The sequence below is a fragment of the Strongylocentrotus purpuratus genome, unplaced genomic scaffold, assembly GCF_000002235.5.
Source record: "Strongylocentrotus purpuratus isolate Spur 01 unplaced genomic scaffold, Spur_5.0 spur5_scaffold_10, whole genome shotgun sequence".
NCBI lineage: Eukaryota > Metazoa > Echinodermata > Echinoidea > Camarodonta > Strongylocentrotidae > Strongylocentrotus > Strongylocentrotus purpuratus.
The window spans coordinates 14,921,313-14,945,558 of NW_022145595.1; the positions used below are offsets into that span (position 1 = coordinate 14,921,313).

General features: G+C 36.8%; 1 protein-coding gene across 4 annotated transcripts in view; it reads left to right on the forward strand.

Annotated features, from left to right (window-relative positions):
- Positions 1 to 24,246, forward strand: part of LOC580929 (histone acetyltransferase KAT6A) — a 65,002-nt gene that overhangs the window by 31,454 nt on the left and 9,302 nt on the right. The window contains exons 6-14 of one of the 4 annotated variants that reach the window (XM_030979598.1): positions 8,158 to 8,451; positions 9,012 to 9,242; positions 10,048 to 10,141; positions 11,944 to 12,093; positions 13,565 to 13,649; positions 14,411 to 14,573; positions 15,602 to 15,766; positions 17,336 to 17,407; positions 21,975 to 22,040. In XM_030979598.1, the coding sequence (XP_030835458.1) occupies positions 8,158 to 8,451; positions 9,012 to 9,242; positions 10,048 to 10,141; positions 11,944 to 12,093; positions 13,565 to 13,649; positions 14,411 to 14,573; positions 15,602 to 15,766; positions 17,336 to 17,407; positions 21,975 to 22,040 (1,320 nt within the window). The remainder of the gene's footprint in view (positions 1 to 8,157; positions 8,452 to 9,011; positions 9,243 to 10,047; positions 10,142 to 11,943; positions 12,094 to 13,564; positions 13,650 to 14,410; positions 14,574 to 15,601; positions 15,767 to 17,335; positions 17,408 to 21,974; positions 22,041 to 24,246) is intronic. The other 3 variants (XM_030979599.1, XM_030979600.1, XM_030979601.1) reach the window with 3 other exon arrangements.

Sequence of the window (24,246 nt, forward strand, 5' to 3'; positions counted from 1 at the left end):
AGCTAAAAATACTTTTAAAATAAGAAAGGGGTGACTAGAGTTGAGGAAATCGCCCCTGATTGGTAACCGCCGTCCCTGGCCGACTCAATATCGAGGAACCCCCTTTCCACCTGAGAAAGGACCTCGATCTTGGTACCCTAGTCCTACATGGAGATGTACATGTATGTGAAGTCACCTTAGAATAAAAATCATATATTTAAAGTGAAGTTTTAACATTTATGTCAAGTATATTTTAACAAAAGCCCCCTCCCCCCAAAAAAAATATATTAAAAAACATTAAGAATGTACTAATTTTCTTCTAGTTCTGATGTTTCAACCAAAATTCCTGTTCTCGTGGTATAAATGATACAGACAGGGAATATTAGACTATAGATGATGGCTGGCTTATAGGTATCAGCGTCCCCAAATAACAAATTATGTTTGATTTTGTACGTGTTAAAAAGTTGTGGATCTTTTGTGTCCTTTATATTTGATGTCATTTTATTACTAATTTCTTATGATGCATTAGACATCAATAAATCTTCCGTTGGTCCTTCTTTCTTTCTTCTATCTTTTTTCTTTTTTAAAGAAGAGTCAATCTTTAGGTCTTACATTGTTATGCTATTATCGTTCTTTCATTATTAAGTATTTTCCTTTACCTGTGCCTTGAGAAGGGAAAGACTAACTGAATCACTGTAACCCTTTTATTTATCCTTTCCGTATAATTGATTGGGGGTGTGCAGGTGGACTACTACACCAGCCTTTCCTCAACCCTTATACGAAGTGTGCAGTGTATTTTTAACGTGCATAAATGGTGACTCTCCTCCACACGGGGGCTCCATTTAACATCCTATCCGAGGGACAGAGTGTTTTCCACTGTAACATACCCTGCATCTATCAACAGGCGAGGGGCATATCAACACACAACTCCGGCTTCAATCATCCGCCTTGGCTGGATTCAAACCCACGATCTTTGGGTCGATAAGCAGATGCTTTTAATACTGACTGAGCCAACCCACCTCCTGTTATGTTATAGTTATTGAAAAAAGCCCAATATATATCCCGGGTTAGAAATTGAAATATCCCCAATCAATAAGGAGAATCTAAAAGAAGACCAGAGGCATTCAAAATCCGCAACCACTTAGATACTTATCCACAAAAAGACAATTTTGCAGGATTAATCGTGGTACATTTATCGTCATGGCAACAACAAATCTCATCAGCCTGCATGCTCCATTCATTGAGGGGGGGGGGGGGGGGGGGAGGAAGAGATATCCACTTTCAATTTGACCAAGCCTCCCCCATTCAGAACTGTTTTGTATGCATGATCTCTGTACAACTGCATATCAAGTTCTTACATTTTCTCATGAGATTCTCATTGTTGAAGCAAATCATTGCATGGCTAAATCAAAATTGTTTGGGAATCTTTGACTTCAAGAATTCCATGGAATCCAGGGAAAAAGTTAATACAAATTTGTTGGGGGCTACTTTTCAAGCTTGCTTGCATGAAAATAACACTCTTTAATTTGTTTTGCACTGAACTCTGTGCAAATTTGGGGGGCTCTTTTAGGCATTTTGGGGGCTAATTCGCCCCGAGCCCCCATGTTTTCTTTTCCCTGATAGAATCATAGTAGATACCCATGTGAATTTGGTTCATTCAAGAACCATATGGCATCAATTTACATTTGCCACCCTTGACCCATGCAAGATGCAACCTTGGTGAAAATATGTAACATCACTTCTGAAAATTCAGAATTTGTCAGTTTATGTATTTTGTCATATTGAACGCCGGAACATGCATTATTTGTATTTTTTTCTGCATACAAAGTTGTGTATACATCATTTTTTCTCTGGTGTGAATGAGTCCCTATCTGCATTACAGTGCAATCTAAACCCTGATCCAGCTAATCTGGAAATCTTATCTTCGGGCTACCATAAAATATATATTCTTCCCCGCATATTTTTATACGTTTATTTTTTGGTTTACCTTTCATATTTAATTTTCCTTCTTTCCCCGATGTAAATATCAATTGAGGTCATATCGTCCGTTTGGAGTCGAGAGGGCATTAACTGCTATACTTTAGTACAAAGATGATGCCCTTTCTGTCTCTCAAAAAACACTTTATCCACAGTCAAGAGTGTTCATGCAGGAGTAAGATGAATTGGTAAAGGATATGGATTTTAGTTGCATTCAAATCTTCCACTGTGTGAAAGCTCTTAAGAAAAGAAAAAAATCCAATCTAGTGCATATTTATGGATTTGCATTATTTACATTTGTAAGTGACCATAATCTCCACGAGCAGTTTACAGTATGCATCTGATTTTAGCGCGACTGTACTATAAAGATCCTTTCATTTGATATTTAGTGGAGCAATCTGTCCTCATCTACTTGTATAAAGTCTGCATTTTCAGTGGTATTGATAGAAAAGAAACATTGTTTTCATTTGTAAGGTAAGTAGTTATTAAATCAATTTTTTGTCTAGCAGATTTATACTAACCCAAAGCTTCACAAGTTATCTTCATTAACCCCTAGGATGTTACTTCCGAGGAGAAATAAAATATATCATCTGCTAAAATCCTGCCTTATTAAAGTGATTCGGTAACATTGTTGTATTGATCCGATATTCAAGTGTTTTGTTTAAAGATTTTGCACTTAACCCAAGGGTACCCCAAGAATTGAATGGGTGATTGCCAAATAAATGATAATAATAATAATAATAATAATAATAATGATAATAGTAATGATAATGATAATGATAATGATTATGATAATAATAATATTAATAATATTAATAATATTAATAATATTAATAATAATAATAATAATAACAATAATCATAATCATAATAATCATAATACTACTATAACATAGTTGTCCATGGTGTCAGGGAATCTATACATATAGGCCTACACTTGTATAGCTTGAACTTGTTAGTGTTTGAACTTATCTCGGGTTGCTTTCGTGCACTAACTGATAACATGTGAGCCTGTGAGTGGTAGAACAGCATTCGCTTGTCCTAAATTAGGTTTTCATCCAATTCCTCTTAAATTTTCTCTATGGGCATAGGCATAGCCGAGAACTTGAACTGGAATTCATAGCGATCAATTCCAATCTGCCTCGAGCCGCCTCTTAAATGTACCATACAATCCCCACCTGAGTCAAAGCGACTCTTAGAGCATCATATTCACCCTCCTCCTGGCGTTGCACGACCTTTGTATGTATGGCAGGCAAGGGCGATCTACTGAGACGCAACTAAAGTGTCGGCTCCCTCGTGTGGTATTGTCTTACCCTTGTGCTACATCGGCAGGCCACCGAAAAATGGGAAATTAGTTGGGGAATCTACACTCGGGTCAGAGCCATAATCATTCATAGGTAGAGGTCCATTCACATCAGAAATTTGAGGTATGAATTGAGTATTCTCAATTGTATACCTGTTCACATACAGGAGTTCATGAAATTGATTTTGTTTTACATCTGCAGATTTTTGTCTGTACTTGTGACATTTGAAATGACGATCAGAGCTACATGTAGTTAATAAAGATTTTAGTCACACAAGGATGCAGAAATTCAATTTTTATAAGCTATAAAGAGATTGAAAAAGGATTAATATATAAATATATGATAAGGGCATAATGATTCTCATTTGTCAATTCATTTTGTGAGGTTCACATCTGGGAGGCATTTCATCAACATTTGTCTACCGACCACTGCCAGCGATGACTACATTTGACCAATTAGAGGCCTGGAAAATAGTTGGTGACAATATAATTGTCAGTGAAAATGGTATAAGTCGGTGAAAACCACTGACTAATTGGTTCATTAAACGCCCACTGATTATAATAACAGTTTGAAAAGTGACTTGCATCCAAAATATACCCTTCATTTTAGAATGACTCACTAAGCATGTAATTTGTGGAGATGCACTGTGACTGGAAATATGGGGAGAGCAACAGTTTGCAATTATTCTCATCTTTCGAGAAGTCTTATTGTGAAGCTCCCTCATTGGTTGTTTATTTGTCCTCTAAGCTACATTGGACTCATTTTTTTTTAATGTTGAGTGACTCATCCTTTTGTCACTGAAGTAGAGGCAGGTCAGAATCATGTAACCCCTCCCCCCATTTTTCTTCTCTCTCTCTCTCTGTTTGTCTCTCCATCTGTCTGTGTCCTTTACTCTCTCTCTCTCTCCCTATGCTTGTCTCTCTCTGAGTATCCCTCTCTCTCTCTCTCTATCTCTCTATCTCTCTATCTCTCTCTCCTCTCCTTTTCTCTCTCTCCTCTCCTCTCTCTCTCTCTGCCATCCCATCTTATTCTACCCATGTCTATGTACTACCGTTGTCTCTTTCTGTGTTAAGCTCTATCTCTCTGATATTTGTCTCTCTCACTGTCTCTATTTCCCCTTTTGTTCACTCTCTTACATTTTGATGCCTTCTGTCACTTCTTTGGTACTGATGTTCAAGGTAGCGAATCACTGCCCCACTACACCTCTCACTTTTTGTCCCTTTTCTTGCATTCCCATATTTATCTCTTTGATAGTCATGCTAGGACACGTAGGTACAAGCAGTTAAAATTGTAGCCATTAACTTCACAGAGTCATGTTTATTGCTAAATTGTATTGCCAATACCTAAACATGGCACAGGAAATTCATTATTACATGGAAAAGCACTGACTTTTACTCTTGTTTTAACAAGCTCATATATTTTGTGATTCATGTTAAAATGTTCATTTTACATTTAAATGAAATGAAAATTCCATGAGAGTTGTTGTATTAAATGATTTATACTATTGTCTTTTGCTCTATCGTGTCACTCCCTCTTTCTGTTTAGTAGATGGAATTAGTTTGAAATTAATGTCTGATCGTTTGATTTATTTGACAGGACTTTGTGCCATACCACTTCATGCTCAACTAAATTATTTTTTCAATTCTGTTAATCAAATATTACAGTATGACATGCGAATGTCAACTTTCCAATCATAGTGCAAACATTATCAAAACAGTGGTGGCAAAAATTGTTTGCATATTCAGATTAAGACTCATTGTTTGTTGGTAAACCTTGAACCAGACACAGAAGGTGGTACCATTTATTGCTCAATAATCAACAGTAAGACGAAGTAAGTCATGTATATGCCATGGTTTATCATACCTTAGCCACATCTCATCATAAAAGCATGCATTCATCCATTGGCAAAATGGGGTTGGGGTGTGCCCCTCTTGCAAGACCCAATACAAATGAAACAAGTGTAAAGAGAAAATATGCCCTTGATAGTGCCTTTACGCCCTCCCCCCCCCCCCCCGAAAAAAAACACCAAAAACCAAAAATCTAAAATCTAAAATCAAAAAATCAAAAAATAAATAAAATCAAAAATCAAAAAAAAAAAAAAAAAATCTAAAAAAATAAATGAAAATATATATCTATATTTATATATACTGGTGCATATAAGAAATAATGATAAATAAATATATACATAAATAAAAAAAAAATAATCAATTAAAAAAGTGACAGCCCAAATTATGATAACTTTATGTCCACCCCCAGCTTGAGAATCCCAGATACTCGATCCACCGTTGTAATATGAAAGCCAAATGCTCAGATTTTTATTTTTCCACTTTGCCTATTCATAAATCTTGCCAGCTGACTTTGTGGGCACTATAAGAAATGATGCCTCATAGAATTAACTTTTGTGGTCATAAAATTCTCAATTGAAATTCTCCATTATATCACAATCTTTTTAGTACCAGCATTATTTATGATGCATTAAAAACCAGTTTTCTGGATATAATTATAGTTTATCTGAGACTGTGTCAATTTTTAAATGTCAAATATTTATAGATGAATGTGTTATTGTAGGCCTGTAGGAGCACAAACACTGCATGCAAAATCCAGCTGTTTTTTCCCTCACATTCGGGAGTTTTGTTGGAAGTTGCTAGGCAACTACCAATAAACACATCTAAAAACCTGAATAAAAAAAAACCCACCTCTGAATTGTTTTTTTCTTCGAAACGTCAGCCGAAACTGCCGTTTTTTGGAGTGTAAATGTGTGGACTCAAAACTCTGGTGAATTATTCCACAGTATGCCTAAACAAAACAAAAAAGGGGGGGGGGGGGGGGAGAAGAAGATTTAAAAAAAAACCTGCGTTAAACCGTAGCATTTTAGCACAGTAAACGTGTGAACGTGCCTTTACTTGTGTCAGCTTATAATGGATAGAGATACAATTCTCATCACCATTGTCTCAGCATCTGTTTCCTGCAGAAGTGCAAATTCAACCATCTTTCTCTTCCCCCCTAAAACCCGTGGGCGGGCGGGTGGGTGGTTTGGCGGATGGATGGCGGGTGGTCAGGCAGGCGGGTGGGCGGTCAGGTTTTCCAAATCGGACTTCCACACTCTTGTCTGGTCAGGTCTGCCTCTCTCCGGTCATTTCCTCTTGAAACCGCTCACTTGGGAGCATTCATACACGTGTCTCATCTTCCTAATAGCATCAATAAAGCCTTGTTCATACAGGCGGCAATTAACCACTTTAGAAAGAATACAACAGTGGCAAAATTAAATGCCCGTCTGCACTAGTTTGGGTAGGGGGATGAGACCTCCCTGCAAGGTCACTGACAGGTGGTTATCTCATATCAGCTCTCAATTAGCATAAGAAAAGGGGGATCATCGGGGACAAACAGGCACTGATTAGGCATTGTTTGCTATATAGAGGGCGCAAGTAGCTATAAGTAGTGCAGTGCGGCAAAATGGAACGCACTACTCATTATTTAACTTACAGGACATGAAAAGTACATGTACCGGTATGTGGGCAAGTCCGACGTACTGTAAATCCCATATGTTGATGATAATAATATTCAGTTCTTGAAATGCGCATAATACGTTATGAAATAACATCTCTATGCGCTTCCAAAGAGCTTTTTGGAAACTATTACCCGAGTGTTAGCAAGTGAATTTAATTTTATTATGGAATAATGAACATTGAAACTGATAATTTCACCTCATGCTTCGTCTAATTCTAATATGCTTCAGACCTTAGTTGGACACAACTACATGTACATGTACTTTTCTCACCCCCACCCGCTATTCATACAGATACCAGTGTTATTTGTTTGGGGTTGTCATTTTGAGACAGTTTACAATGTCATGAATGAACGAGGCTCAAATGTCTTTGAGATGTTCTGTTTTTCCTCCTTCTTTGACTTGACATGTCTTGGCCTCTCTGTTTTCCATTATGAGTAATCGCATCCTGATTGAGTTTTCTGAGAAACTTTGCACGGCTGTTCAGTTTTCAGGAAGAAATTATATTGCGGGTTTATCTTCGTGTAGGGTTTGAGAAGCAATTTGTCTTGGATGTCCTTAGTTTAAGTTTAGTTTGTGAGATTACTGGGAAAGAATATTAAGCCTTCCAATATAATAAAAAATATAATAAACAGTTCTACTTCTTCAATGCCAACTAAGAAGAAACAATTTCAAACTAGTATTCCCATGGCTCTACCATAAGTAAAGGATAAGCCCACTGTTGACAACTGTTGAAAGCATTACTTTGAAAAGTACAGTCCATCTTGAATTTGGCAACAATCCTTTCATTGTGGTTTTTAAATATGTTTCTCCCTGCTATAGGAACAACAATGTTACCAAATACTTTACTTTTAACAGTTTAAGCTTCTTCTTTTTTTCTTCTGAATTGTCTAATATTATTTTTTACTAAAGACAATGTATTCTGAAGTTCGGAACATTGACCACTGTTTTAAACTAACTGTTCATATTTCTACACCATATGTGCATTCCATCCCACCATTTTAAATTCAGTATTTCTTTGTTCATTTCATGTTTACGTTATTTCAAATGCATTGTTCAGGAGTATTTTGTGCAGGTAATTTCAAACTTTACAAAGCGTTGTAATTCATGAGTATATCACAAGTTTTAGCATTCTAAGGAAGTCTCATTATTTTCATTTGTATATTACAGTAAAAAATACAGATTTGCTAATTTGAACTGGAAATGCTTGCCTAAATATTATTGGACTTCTTTTTGTTTTGTTTTGTTTTGTGATTTCTAAACAGTTTGGACTTTTTCCTCTTTAAAAAGTTTAATTTTGTTAATGCAGGAATGCTAAAGCTTTGGTTTGCTCCCACTGGTGTTGTAAATTGCTTCTATTCTCCTAACCTGGGTTTCACTTACTCATCAATAGGAATCAAGACAAACCGAACAAGCTGCTGTAGCTGAGGCAACGACCACCGCCGGCACCAGTGCAGGGCCTTCCACCAGCACAGGTGCGGGTGCGGCCAAGGCCCAGCTAGGTCCAGGAGGACCTAATGCTCCGCCTCCCGTCAGATCGCCGTGCATCATCGAGTTTGGACGGTACGAGATCCAGACGTGGTACACGTCGCCGTATCCTCAGGAATATTCCCGGCTTCCCAAGCTGTACCTCTGCGAGTTTTGTCTCAAGTACATGAAAAGCAGGAGCATTCTTGTCCGGCACATGGTACGTACATGTACACACCCCTAAACAGCCGTCAGTTTCGTACTTGGGCACTGACTGGGTTATGAATGTGAATTGTGTCAAAATCCGTCGTAAAGGTAATTGGACGTTAATAGGAAGAACACTGAGGGAAGGTTTACGATGGATTTCATTAATAGTTAAAGTGTCATCATTATCATTTCAAAACTTTGAACGATTTAAGAAACATAACATGTTTCATACAAGATACAAGATGTTGACTCATTATTGCAGAAAATCCTTTATACTGCACACAGAAATAGGTATACAGGTCTACACATACAATGTATACTCTTGTGACACGATGGTTTGGTCTTAACTTTCCAGCTTTTTAATGTGATGTTTCGAATATGCCTTTGAGGGGATTTGAAGAGCAATACTTTTCAGAAGACTTCTCATCCATGATATTCTTGCAAAGTGATATTATTAGGACCAAGTATGGAGTCCCACAGGGCTCCATGCTGGGTAGTATTGAACATGTAAAAAGAAATATCAAAATAAACATAGAACAAGCATTTACCAGACATTTCCTTTCATCTTTGCAGACCAAGTGTGGTTGGTACCACCCGCCTGCCAACGAGATCTACCGCAAGGGAGACCTCTCCGTCTTCGAGGTGGATGGCAACATCAGTAAGATCTATTGTCAGAATCTGTGTCTCCTGGCCAAGCTATTCCTGGACCATAAAACCTTGTACTACGACGTGGAACCGTTCCTGTTCTACGTCCTCACCCTCAACGACAAGAAGGGCTGCCATCTTGTTGGTTACTTTTCAAAGGTTGGTTTTGCATTTTTAATGAAATCTTTGTTTCCTCCCGACTTCACTGCGACTCAATTATTAAAGATTGAAATAGCTTTAGGTGTGGAATTTCATTAAATTAATGCAAATTCTTCCTTATTGAGATTGAGATTCCTGAATTTTCATATAAAGAAAGAAAGACAAATCTACTGTGCTGTGTGCCTTCTAGTAAATATAAAAAAACATTAATTGGCTTTGAATCTTTATTGACCGTCATACTAGTCACACGACTGGCCACAGACTGGTTGCTAACTTGTCTTTCTTTCCCTCTGACTGGAAAGGTTGTTTGATATCTTAATTCATTTTACCATTTAGAAACTCATTCTTAATTCCATAATTCCATGTATAGTTCTATTGTAATATTCATCAGGATCCAATCATAGGTTGTAGGGTATGCAGTGGTCTGTAGTATCCAAGGCTCTTCAAGTGTTACCATCAACTATATTTTGCCAACACCAAGGATTGCCTGTTGATTGTAACAACTACATTAACTGCATTCCGGAAAGTTTGTGAGGTGGTACTATTTGGAAACATTGGATGTGGTGTTCAGCATTACACCAAAGTGCCTCAAGGTACCTGTCAACAAGGCCCATCGCCCATCCAGACATACCCCCTGAACTACCCCCCCCTTACCTGATGATGATCTCCAAGCGAAGCAAATCAGTCCCCCCCCCCCTTCCCTGAATGATCACCTTTAACTTGAAGACTGTTTTCCAGATATAAACCGTGGAGCTTGAGGGGCCTTTTGTTAACTCCTTTTTCTCCTCTTTCCCTCTTTATCCAGGAAAAGCACTGTCAACAGAGATACAACGTGTCCTGCATCATGGCCTTGCCTATGTACCAGAGGAAAGGCTATGGAAGGTTTCTCATCGACTTCAGTAAGTCATGTTTGTCTTTCCTTCCGCATATAAAATCTCCAGTTTTATGTACTTGTCCAGGGGGGTGTTTTACAAAGATCATAAGTTGAACTTATCTCTAAGTTGGACTTAACAATTATGGAAAGCCGTTAGCATCTATACAAATATTTTGTAATAGTTATTTTAAAAGTTGATTCAATGATTCAAATCATTCATATTTTACTATTATCAAGGGGATTTCATGTTCTTGATCTGGAATTTATGAAAAATCTAAAATACTTGAATTTTTGCTTTTGAACATATTTTATTTTAAGGCTACAAATGGCTCTCCATGAAGTTTAAGTTCAACTTAGAGTTAAGTTTGACTTAGGATCTTTGTGAAACACCCCCCAAAACACGTATTTCCAGTAACACTAACAAAATCAGATGTTTCTAAAGCAGTGGGGTCAGTGGATCTGCACTGCTTGGCCAGAAGACCCTCTCTGGCTTTTCTGACCATATCGTTATCCCCCAATTTGAAATATCATGTTTAGTGCTAATAACCTTGTGATGCCATTTTACATAGGATTTGCAGATTCTTGATACCTCCCTGAAAACATAAAATTATCCCTAGGGAAATCCGGACCCACATACTAACAATTGTTCTGAAAGAATTGTATTTCTTGGCCAGATTACTTATTGTCCAGGAAGAAAGGGCAGATGGGAACCCCCGAGAAACCACATCAAGACTTGGCAATTCATCTTCTATTAAAGCCCCACTGCACTACTTGTAGCTACTTGCTCCCTCCATATAGAAAACAATGCCTATTAAAGTGGTGCCCGTTGGTCCCCCATGATGTTAATTGAGAGCTGAGTTGATGAGATAACCACATGTCAGTGACCACACTGGGTGGTCTAATCCTCCTGGCCAAACTAGTGCGGACATGCTTTAAAGAAATATTTTATGGAATCATACCTTTAATATATATCCCATATTTCGAAGGACCCCATCCCAATCATCCCAAGAATGTCATATTTTCTTTGTCAAGTTACTTGTGTCTAGGATAGAAGGGAAGAGAGGAATCTATGGGAAGCCACTGTAGGATGAGGCATTTCAGCATGAAATAAAAGAAATTTTCATTTCATATCATTTATTTCATTCTCCATAAAAAAATTAAACATACAAACCTGACATACATGATATACAGATATAAGATCGATTACAAGAAAAAAAACAAAGGGAAGGAGCAAACAAAATTTTATGGGAATTTGAGGTTAACAAAAAGGGCAAGTAGCCTTATGAACGTCAACCCCTTAAAGAGTATACACAGTATTGTTGAGAAAAGCAAAAAGGAAAAGAAAAGCAGAGAAAACCAAAACAACAGAGAAAAAAAAGGGAAGGGGAGGGGGAATAAATTACAAAGTGCTTTTAACAAAGCGTTGCATCATTTAATTTGAGATTGAATACAATGATAAAAGATGGAATTTATTTATACAATCGTTTGAAATGATTTAGAGTACAAAATGTCTAATATACCTGTCCCCTTACATTCAATAACCCTGCGCGAAATTACATATCCGAAGGAACTGTGCCTGTTTGTTTCCTAGGTTACTTGTCGAGGAGAGAAGGGCAGACGGGGATCAAAACTGAAATATCAGCCAAAAGAGGGAGAAAAAAAAAAGGAAATAAATGTTATTAAAAAACAAAGATTTCCGACCGACCGACAAATTTTTTGGCACCTAAAGGGCAATACAACGTCTTTTTTTTAGGCCTCACATTCAATATAAGCCCTGTGGCAAATTACAAATCTGATGGAACTGTCCTATTTTTTCCCTACCTGTAGGTTACTTGTTATCCAGGAGAGAAGGGCAGACGGGGACCCCTGAGAAGCCTCTCTCTGACCTGGGTAAGGTCAGCTACTCTGCTTACTGGAGGAGTGTCATCCTGGAGTATCTGCATCGGAATCGAGACTCCAAGAAACTCACCATCAAAGGTTAGTCTGGCACAGATATAGATGAGGGGATCTCTTGATTGATGATTTTACCAACCTTGATCTTCAAAAAAAATATTGTTGGATTTCGTTCACAAATCTGCTTTTTTTTTCTTCCTGCTTTCTTTTTGAATAGTTTACTATTAAAGAGGAGGTTGAGTTCCGGGAAGAGGTGAAAAATAATTTGAGAGCATTATCATTGTTATTATGCAAGTGTGGAAGAACATCAGATTCAAAATGTTACCTGAAAAGCATGGCTCTTCAAATGGCTCAATATTCTAAATATGGCATGTAACGGCATAAACATCGGGACAGATTTTTATGCCACATGTTCGTGTAGTCCCATATACATCTTTCTGTTGACAGTGCTTGTAACTTTACCAAGACTGGGCCAAATTTATTATGATTTTGACGACTCCAGAACCTTGCAGTACACACCAATACTTACATGCTACATGATCAACTTTTTCTGATCCATTCCACACCTTTTCTTTCACAATGCAATCGCATGACCAGAACTCAACTTTATCTTTAAGGTTGGATTTCCAATTAAGTTGCTTCATTAGAACAAGATGAAAATCAAGCTTTGGTATTTTACCATTCCAGACTCCTTTTGGTATGCAAGGCAGATCAATCAGAGCCAGAAGGCTGTTAACTCATATACTTGAAAGCAGACTTAACGCCAATCTGGCCCTAAACCGAAGACATTCGAGATCATAGCATGCTGCTGCATATACAGTATACAAAGACAATATTTTTCTTCTCAGTATTGGACAACTGCTGGAAAAGTGCCTTGTGATGTCTTTTCAATGCACCAAGTATCTAATTTAGTTTGTGGGCGGGCTCTAGCATAAGAGATGCTCATTCAATACGAAGTTCTTAAACTGATATAATGCAACATAAGGCATTGATCACATGTGGAATAATTACTGTGAAAAGAATTTGTTCTTAAACACGATCACAAAAGACTTGAGAAATAGACTCGTGGGCATTTTCAATGTCCCATAGAAAAAGCAGTGTATGTAATGCTTCATTGGCAGGTACGCACATTCAATAGGTAACGGACAAGGCTATTGATATTGCTGTAGGTTGGTAATTTAGAAAGTCTTTGTAGCGTTGCGTATTGATGGTCTAGAGAAACTGTAACTGTTGCTTTTTTATCATCCTAAGTTTTCCAATTAAAATAGATGCTGTGAATGATCTGCTTGTGTGGGAAGATTACATTGAGAGAATTTCTATTGACGATCTAAAAATGAGTATGATTAGTAAACCATATGAGTGGTGTGGGTGTGTGGGGTCGGACTGAGACCCTGAATGAATTTCTGTATTTATGATTACTTCTGCTATTTCAAGTTTTCCAACTGATATTCTATTAAGAATAGTGAACGATGCGAATGTGTGTACAATAACTGGATTTTCTATCGACGATCTAGAATCTGTAACCTCGATTGATTTTATTTGGTTTTCCTTACAGCAATCAGCAGGTCTACAGGAATGTGTCCACATGATATAGCAGCTACCCTCACAACCCTACGCATGATGAAAAGACAGGGAGACAAGTAAGATCCTTGACAAACATAAAAATGTTTATAATAATGTTTATTATGTGGGAAGGGTAATGAATACTTCTGCTACTACTATGGTGAAAAGTGCTTATAATGAAAATAATAAAAGAGAGATGATAATCATAAAATTATAATAATGGCTGATAATAAAAGTTGTGATAATAATAATAATATTACTAATATTACTACTTCTGCTACTAGTGGTGATGATGATGATGATGATGATGATGATGATGATGATGATGATGATATCAATAATAATAATAACAGCAACATAAAAAAAGAACGGCAACAATGAATATTTTTCATAAAGTATGCAATACTCATAAAAATGCTGTGACAAATTTTACAATTGAAATGTTTTTCATTAGGGTACAGGGCCCCAGTCGCATAATGTGCCCTCTATTTGTACTAACCAGCCGCATTTCGTCGCCTGGCTGGCAGAAGGGCGTTTGCTCAAATTTCAGGTCAATAATGAAACTTTTAGCAGAAGGGCGTTAGCGCTAAATCGCCTCAAACTTTATAAAACTGACTTATTTACAAGGAAAAACAACATTTATATTAGTCTTTAATTTTTTAAACCAATTTTTGGTACGGAAAGCAGTTTAAATATAAAACAAATCTTTAAATGTGAATAATTCGAAAAGTAGTTTTCGAGTCGCTCGCGCGCTAACGCCCTTCTGCCACCCGGCCGACGATTTCTTTCTAAAGATAGATCACATGATACTATTCTATCTGTTGTCTTTGTTGAGTAGGGTTGTACTGAGGATACGAAAGAAGCTGATATCACGCCACCTGACCAAGCTGCAGCAGAGCAAGAACAAGAGGTTAGAACTGGACAATGACTCGCTTCGCTGGTCACCTCTAGCGGTCAGCGGTCTGGCGGTCTTGGAGGAGGAGAGAGAGGCAAAGAGAGAGGTAATAATATGATCGTAATAATAACTATATTTGCTTATATATCGCCTAACACTTACTTTATCAGAGGTCTCTAAGCGCTCTACAATAATGCAGCGTAAATTACCCTGGCTTTAGTGATTTTAAGGAATAAATTTCTACCAGCTCCCCATTTACTTCACCTGGGTGGAGTGTGGCAAATGTAGACCAATGTCTTGCCAAAGGACATCACTCTCTAATAGCGCATAAGCCGCTTATCACATAATTGTAGAATCTCTCCATGATCTTTGCTTTGGACATTACCACCCCAGCTACAGCTCCAGCAACTGTAGCCCTCAGCGCATTCATGTAAAACCCACTTATTACACTAGGGTTGGGGGCGGAAAATTTAGATTAATGTCTGTATCTTGTCATCTGCAGTTGGGTGACTTTAATATACACCAGACTAAACCACCTTTGACGATGTGGCATCCTAGTTAAATATCTTGAACACAGATTGCATGTGAACACTGTTGAAAATCATTATTTGTATCTCAAAGAGGGTAGGACCACATAACTAGATTATGAAGCTGATATATACATACAAGTATATGTTCACATGCAGTACCTTCATGAGGCTTAATACTACCTACAAAATCATTTAGTCGGATATGTCAAATGTGAACTTATAATTCATCGACATACGCCCTTTTTGTTCGTAATGCAAGTTTTTATACTCCTCAGAGTAGTTTTACTAGATAGATCGCGCAATAAAAGTGCATTATATTGATTTGATTAATTTTGTGACGCAACCGATCATACATCCATGTCGCCCAGAAGAAAATAATTTTGACGTACTCGATAATAATAAAAACGTTACTTATAAAGCGCTTACCACCGAAGTCTCTAAGCGTAATAGCAAACAAAATAGACTGATAAGCAATTACATGTTAAACAAAACAAAAAAATGCAAATAAACCTACAAATTACAATACATATGAAAAATACATCAATGTGAATGGAGAAAGTTAATCATCAAAAGCAATTTTGAATAAATGTGTTCTATTGTAAAGGTTCAAAAGATGGGTGCCTTGGTGAGCGACCTGGAGCGGGAAAGACGGCAAGGGTCTCTATCTCCGCGCATCTCTTCTCCCAACAAGCTCACCCTCACTAGAGACGTCTTCGCCCGGGATGCTGCCGATGCTAGCCCCGTCAAAACCAAGATGAAAAAGAAAAAGGTAGGTTGGAGACGCAGTTTTCGGGATGGTCAAATTGTAGAGCTGAGTGGCAGCGGGAGGCTGCTGCATTACTTGTATCACCATAGTTACATGTACATGTATCCTATTACTTTTTTTATTAGGTCAGCATCTAAACAATCAAAAAGGAAAGAGTCCTTGGGGGTGTTTCACAAAGATCCTAAGTTGAACTTTTCTCTAAGTTGGATTTAACAGTTATGGAAAGCCATTAGCATCCTTGAAAATATTTTTTAAAAGTTATTTTAAAAGGCATAAAATATTGATTCAAATCATTCATGTTTTCTATTATCACATTAGATTTCATGTCCTTGATGTTGAGTTGAATTTTTGCTTTTGAATATATTTCATTATAAGGCTACAAATGGCTCTTCATAACACTTAAGTCCAACTTCGAGTTAAGTTCGACTTAGAATCTTTGTGAAACACCCCCCCCCCCTTGTGTGGTAATACGGTATATATACGTACATGTAAATGTATGGACCTGAAATGATTCACGTTTTTTGGACGTGTATTACAGTGTACATGTACGTTCGTAACCTGGCTTCAAAATCTGCTGCAACAGCAAGAGGTCGTATAATCACAGTTACGTGTACATCTTATATCACAGAGGGCTAAAATTTGTAATGGTTTGGCACTATGTCACACTGTTGGACAATACAAAATATATTGTAACGTTTAGAAGCGTCTTTCAGTTCGATCTGAAAGTGTGGTTAACTTTCATTACTCTACTATAAGTAATGAATATTTATTTGTTCCATCTTTGCATCCTGTATATGCATGTGGTATTTTTACAAAGCAGGTTTGGGGCAGAATGGGTGTCCATGTACATGATGATGAGGCCATTATTTGGGAAATTTTGAATTCTTTTTCATATGTTACCCGAATACACCTACTATGTCTGGTAAAATGATTTTTGATAGTTGGTACAATCACTGTTGCATTAAAAAAAAAAGAATATGGAAACGAAAGCAAAACAACTCGTGTATTGTTTTGAAGCTTGAGAGTTGATGCTTAATGTCCCTAAATGTGATTGTAAATATGTACTAAACCATGGGGGTGTTTCACAAAGATTCTAAGTCAAACTTAACTCTAAGTTGGAATTAAATATTATGGAGAGCTATTTGTAGCCTTATAATGAAATACATTCAAAAGCAAAAATTAAAGTATTTTAAACTTTCAAAAATTCCACATCAAGAACATGAAATCCTTCATGATAATAGAAAATATGTATGATTTGAACCAACATTTTATGCCTTTTAAAATAACTTTTACAAAATATTTTCAAGAATGGTAACCGCTTTCCATAATTGTTAAGTCCAACTTGGAGATAAGTTCAACTTAGGATCTTTGTGAAACGCCCCCAGATGCACAAACCTACCCCCATCCATGCTTCTGTTGACCTCCGTGATCATACGTTTAATTTGCTGATTTTTATTTTGATCTATTTTTCTTTGTCTCAATTTGTTCTTCATCCTCCAATTTCTCTTTTCTCCCTCCCCCCCCCCCCCTCTTCCTTGCATTACACATCCAATCGTCCATCTCCCATAACAGACTACTTGCTTACTTTATCCCAACCCTATCAACGCGGAGGAATGCGATTGTCCTCCTCGACTAACTAACCAGGTGAGAGAAATTGGTCCTCAAATTGGCCATTTCTGTTGTCTACTATCAAAGTCTCTGCACTCTCTTTTTGATGGCTAACTTCAGCTGTAGTGTTGCACCTCTTAATATTTTCCACCCACGGCCAAACTTCACTTAAAATTCATTTCTCTTCTTGCCGCTGGAGGATTCCCTCAAAGTGGCATCTATCTATATTCAGCTCTTTTCAGCAAATTCTGGCAAGCATCAGACTTGGTTTTGATGGCAAATTAGTCTTGATAGTCTCACTCTATTTCATGCAAAGTAGATAGTTTGTTAATACATCTGCACCCATCTCGATACATTTTCACATGAATATTCTCATACTTTTGTAATGTTGGACTTCTTGAATGCAAGTATCAAATTTAAAGCTTTCCCTCCCTCCCCCAAATCACCACAATTTGCTCATCCCTACTTTGCTTTTTCAAAAATTGGTTCTCATGCTTGCAAATGTCACTTTTCCTATTTCAATTTCTTTTTTATTTGCTGTATGACCGTAGCACAATCCCTTGGGACAGTACCCCACCCCAATATAAAACCTGTATTAGCATTAATCCAAAGCATCTTAGGGTGCATTTAATTGACACTTTTTCACCCGAGAATCACAGTTTTCAAAGACATTTTAGATTGCGTACAAGCGATTTTTTTGTCGGTCGTAAAAATAAACGTGTTTAAAAACTCTACCATGAAACGCTGAAAAAGATGGGTTTTGTATCGTGATTGCTAAAATTCGCTTGAAAGAACAGAGATCTCGCTCATAATTCTATGACGTCATTTTTGGCCTGCTTTCGGTTTGACCAACAGTCCACTGTAAACACAGACAGAAATCACGCGGCACAGTGTGATGAGCGGTGGCTGGGCTTGAAATGAGCGAGAATCAGCGCTGATGAAAAATCGTTTGAACGCTCTCCCGCAGTAACCATGTTTTTTAACGGCATTTTGATTTGTGATTCTAGCTTTAAAAAATTACTTCAATGCACCCTTAGAAGCTTATTGCCAAGGACAAGCACCACTCTGCAGAAATCAATTAAAATCGTTTCCCACATGATACATGTATGTAGTGATGATAGCAAAACTCTGAGGGCCTATAAGCAAAAACCTCATGTAAAGTAGTGGTAGTGGTAGTGGTAGTGGTAGTGGTAGTGGAAGAGTAGTGGTAGTTGGTAGTTGTAATGGTAGTGGTAGTGGTAGTAGTAGTAGTAGTTTCCAGGAGTACTAAAGTCATTAAATCATTAAAACAGTAATTTTTTTCTTCTTCTTCAAAACCCATATCTGTATTAAGTCACATTGGAAGAGCAGGCTTCCTTTCATATATTGTGTACTACACCACTTCATTTTGATTTAGTTTAGCATTTTAGAGTAGTACTTTGCCAGGATAGTGTTCACTCTTAATTGGATAGTCTTTTTATTCCTCTATTTAAAAAAATATATTATCACATCTAGATTGAATAAAAGTATATTAAGCTGCAACAAATTATTTTTTCTCATGCAGCTATAACAATCGAAGTGTTTCCTATTCTACCCTCTGTCACTAACTAGCAGGGAGTGAACATTTTAGTTTTTGATGTCCTTATTCTTTTTTTTAACAGCGTAATTTATTGAGTTATTCTATAAAAAAAAAAGGTTTATGGTAAAACATTTATGAATGCAAAATTGCAGATTTGTATTTCCCCCTTCAAATGATAACTTAATAATGTAAGAGAAAAGTAAAATTCATGGTGAATCAATATCGTAGACCCAAAGTTTATCTCATGTTATATAAATGTGATGTCCATGTAACGCTGGTAAAAAAAAAAAAACGTATATAAAGCTAATCTTATGAAGAGAAGCAACTGAAACGGGAATGATTCTGACAAGGCACTGCTATATTCGTTCATTTCATAAATATCTTCATCAGATGATTTCATCTTCCATGTTAAGTAGAAGATCTCATACCAATTGTCATTTCTTTGCCCCAACCTCATGCAATGATGCAGTTACATATGCTCATAAATGAGGAGGCAAGGAATTTATTATAGAATTACATGTATATAGATAGCAGTATCTTCACAGGAACTATACAGCATCATGATTGTGGGAGGGTTTATGACCTTGTTTTCAGGGTGGGAGATCATCATGTGTACATGTGTTTAGATCATATTCATAATGAATCAGGTAGAATGTGTTAAGCTTAGTTTTATAGAACGGACATGGCAATCATTACATGCTTCTATTTCTTTCTCATTCTGTGCAAAATCCACCGAATAGTATTTTTTTCCAAACCTTTCATTTTACAATCAGATTCACAAGATTTTTTTTAAAAGTTATGATGGCCAGTCTTGGAAGATCTAGTCTGATTGTGTGTGTTTTTTTATGTATAAGCTTGCATCGTTTTTGACTTACTCTTGCTCAGTTCCCCTTTAAATTTGCCATTCAAGATTAATGCCATATTTGCACTTTCACGTAAAACCCAGCATTAAGCTTCAAATATGACAACTTTTGTTTAATTTATAAGAATGATGTCATAAAAAAAAATAAGCACCTTGTAGGACTAATGTGGATCCAAAAAATAGCCTCTACTCACCTCTTTTAAAGCATGTCTGTACTAGTTTGGCCAGGGGGAGGGGGGGGGTTAGACCACCCAGTGTGGTCACTGGCAGGTGCTTGTCTCATCAACTCCGCTCTCAATTAACATAAGAAAAAGAGGATCATGGGGGACCAACGGGCACCGCTTAGGCATTGTTTACTATAGAGAGGGAGCAAGTAAGTAGTACAGTGGGGCTTTAACTCTCATGAAATTTAAAAAAATTGCCATATTTGGCTTATCTAAGGTCATGTGATCTCAAAACAAAGGGCAAATGAGGCAAGTCTCAATACTAACAGGCGCTCGGGACATATCTAAACAGTTCATTCCGGTGTTGTTCACATTTTCCGCTATAATCTGCGGTAGGTTTATCGCAGGATTCTGAAACAAAATCCTGGATTTAGCTCATGCTGCAATCATAATTATAAGCCTTCAGGTCAGTCAGGAATCCCATGAATTTATCAAGCCAATCACCTGTCTGATTATCAAGATATGATTGAAAATCCAAATTTCATTTTTTTTGTTTTTCCAACGGTTTTTATATCACTACAGTCTATTGGGGAAAATTAGTATGGTAAAACCATTCACTCACATATTTTTACTTTTTTGAGTCACATCATGATAATTTTTAAGCACAATTTGTTTAGGGCTTCAATATTACACCATATCACAGACACTGGTAACACGTAGGGCCATGCATCTCAGATTTAAACATTGTTAAACGATGCCTTAAAGAATACTTAAGCGTACTGCACTTTATTTCCATTAACTTTGACATACAGTATATATATATATATATGTGAACGAGCTTTAAGTGTACAGTAGTAACATCTATTGGTCATTTTTCTTGATTGTAGTTTGGTTGTAAATTGTAATACACTCGTCTTTTTCATCTTCACAACATTTTAACCTAGCTTTTCTATCGTTAATTGTTTATGTTCTTCTTTGAATATTGTTTTCTTCTTATTTAGATGTTAAGAGATACTTGGAAGTATAGTCATATCTTGTAAACTATTAAACCTTCTCATGCCCGTTACATTTGTGATACATTTGTCCGTCAACATTTTTTAGTAATCATTTTACTGATCAGATTTCAAAGACTGCATTAGATAGAAGACTTTACTGCAATAAGTGAAGCAAAATCTACTTTTCATTTTCTTTTTCATCTTGCACATTTTGCTACAATTTACATTTGAAACTCATTGTAGGATAATACTAATGGAAATTGCAATGATGTTTGGAAGTATGGACATATTATTTCAGTCTCTCTTTTGTATTGAATTTGGATTTGATAATAGTGAGTATGTGATATCAAATGTTCAGAAAAATGTGGGCTTTCCAGGAAACACCCCATTGAAGTCAATGGCTAGTGAAACATAGAATCCTTACGGCCCAAGTGCTCAGTGACACATAAACCACTTTTTCTCAAAATGGCCAAATGGAGTTACTTCTTTGTGTCACTGACCCCTTGATATGACGAAATGACCTACATGTGCCTGAGACGAGTTTCAGAAACATTGCCCCAAAAGTGGTCAAGATTTTAGTACCCTCTGTTATCCGAACTTGCCAGAAGCTACCAGAGGCGAGTTTCATTTCTGCTTTCTTCTTGCAGTGCTGTAGAAACCCCAACATAATGCCAGTTAACCTGCAGGCAAAGACTCTGTTTGACTATGGGACTATTTGACTGTTAACAAATTCCATAAAGCCTAGAGCCTGGTCTAACTTGTCAGTCTATCACTGTGTCAAATTGATATTAGGCCCAGTGCATCTGACTACGATCTGATTTGGGAAGAATTTGCAATAGCATTTGCTATGAAGATTCAGACTTCTAATTTGTAATGATCAATGATTTGAACAGGGTCAAAGAGATCCATATACCGGTATATAAGATGTATAAAAAAAAATCTTTAAAACTTTTATTTATCAAGTAATTCGTACATACATCATGAAAGGTATATAAGAATTAATGTGTTCTTATGTGCTATACAGTTCAAGGTTCATTCGCGTGGCATGGAGGCTGCATTTGACTGTCTACCTCCGTCTCTTACAAAGGAGGTGAGAGCATGGATTGTGTGAACAAACCCTATAACCTGCTGTATCGAGTCTGTGCAGTCATGTAGAGCTGTTTCCATTATCCTGATAGTTGTGTGAATGTAGTGTACACCTGTACTTTAAAACGTTGAATAGTGCATGCAATTCACTAGTGTGTCATATACTGTACACCTAACCTAACAGCGTACAATCAGTATGCAGATTGTGTTATTTTCTTCATTTTCTTTTCTCTTTCTTTTTCTTTTTTCCATTTTTTTTTCCCTTTCCTTTTTCTTGTTTTTCTTTTCTTTGCTTTGCCTTCCTCTTTTCTTTTATTTTGTTTCTTTTCTCTTTTTATTTCTGTTCTCTTTTCTCTTTTTCTTCTCTTCTCTTCTCTTCTCTTCTCTTCTCTTTTCTCTTCTCTTATCTTTCCTAGTTCGTTCTTTTCTTTTCCTCTTTTGTAATATCATTGATACTGATGGACATTTATATTTAGTACACAATAGTGTTTAAGTCTGCAGCTGTATTGTTCAGTGTATCAATTTGTTTGTTGTTCCCCCTCCCCCCTCCACCTCCCCCCTCCCCCCTCCCCCTCCCCCTCCCCCCCCAACCAAAACGAGATAACATCACATTGACTTGAACAACTACTATCATGTATTTTTTTTATATGCTACTTAGATAACGTTTAAAGCTGCAGTACCATACTGTAGTTTCAGAATCACTTGGTTTGTTAGATGCCCACAAAATTTCTAGATTTACAGTATACATTTGCCAATTCCATTAGAGGTGTCATAGTTTTTAGCACTTGACTTGAAATGCAAAGGTTGTAGGTTTGAACTCCACGAAGGTCCTGTTGCAAGGCATTAATCTACATTTGCCGCTCCATACCCAGGAGAGAAATGGGGACATGGTAGGAGGACAAAAGCCTTTGTGTTTAATAGTAATTGCTTTATAAGCCCAACCGTGACCATATATTGTAAAAATACTCCCAAGGAGTGGAGAGTGCACACTGGGTGAGTGAATTAATCTAATGACTGAGGTAATAAAAACATCTGTAAAACGCGTAGAGACAGTATTTTGTATTGAGAGCTATCGGTATATAAATCCAGATTATTATTATTATTCCAGTGTAATCTTTGATGCCCTGAGAAGGTTATAGTTATCAAGTTTCAAGTTTTTTTTTCTTTTCCACATTTTGCATAAAATATAGACATACATACCGGTATACAATTTTAAAAATATACAATACGTTTAGTATAAATGAGCACGTCTCAATGATTCTCAATTCGTATATTAGATTAAGTAGAATGTGAGGAACCTATTAAAAAGCAGTGCTTGTATATTATAGGTTCCTGGAAAAATAAGTATTTTAGCCCAGCCATTTTATTATTAGAACAACCTTCAATGTTGTTTGGAGATGTAATATGGATTTGTGGTAGAGCAGTGGTTTCATAACCCAGGGATCCCCGGTCCGAAACCAAGTCGATACACAAGTGCCCTTGGAAAGGCATTAATCCTGATTACCAAGTCCCTCAGATAGGACTTTAGCCATCTGTCTCCCAGTTGTTTACTCACAAGCACATGCATGCTTTCTTGCAGTCCTGTATAAAAAAAAAAAAAAAATCAAAAATGGGATATATGACTTTGACTCCTACACTAACTTTGTGATCACAGTATGAGTAGTTGCATATTGTAAATATATTAATAAATATTATTATTTTGACTTTATTAGTAAATGTTTTAGTAGATCTTTTTGCTGTTGTTGTCATGTAGCCTTGAAATATATACTCTGTTTTGTTTGTTCCATATGTTGTTGTTATTGTATGGGATGGGGGGGGGGGAGGACGGGGTAGTGTATTTATTAAGTTTTATTTAAATTCTTCATCATTGTAACAGTTATGCACGGCTATTAATATCTTTCAATCTCTCCATGATATGCCGTAAAACCAGATATTTTCATGACATGAACTTCCTGAAATTGCACACAAATCTGCCATTTTCACAGCAAGAAAACTCACGCAAATTAAAGGGGAAAAAATTAAGTGCTGCGTCACATGTTATCTATTGGGGGGGGGGGGGGGAATGAAAATTTCCCAAGTTGAATCCACTTGCGATATTTTTCAAGAACATTTCCTGTACCTGTATGCACACTTTTCTGGATTTACAGCAACTGTGAACTAGCGTAGTGCTTGTAGATAATTTTATACATTTTGTTCTTCATTAGATTTAA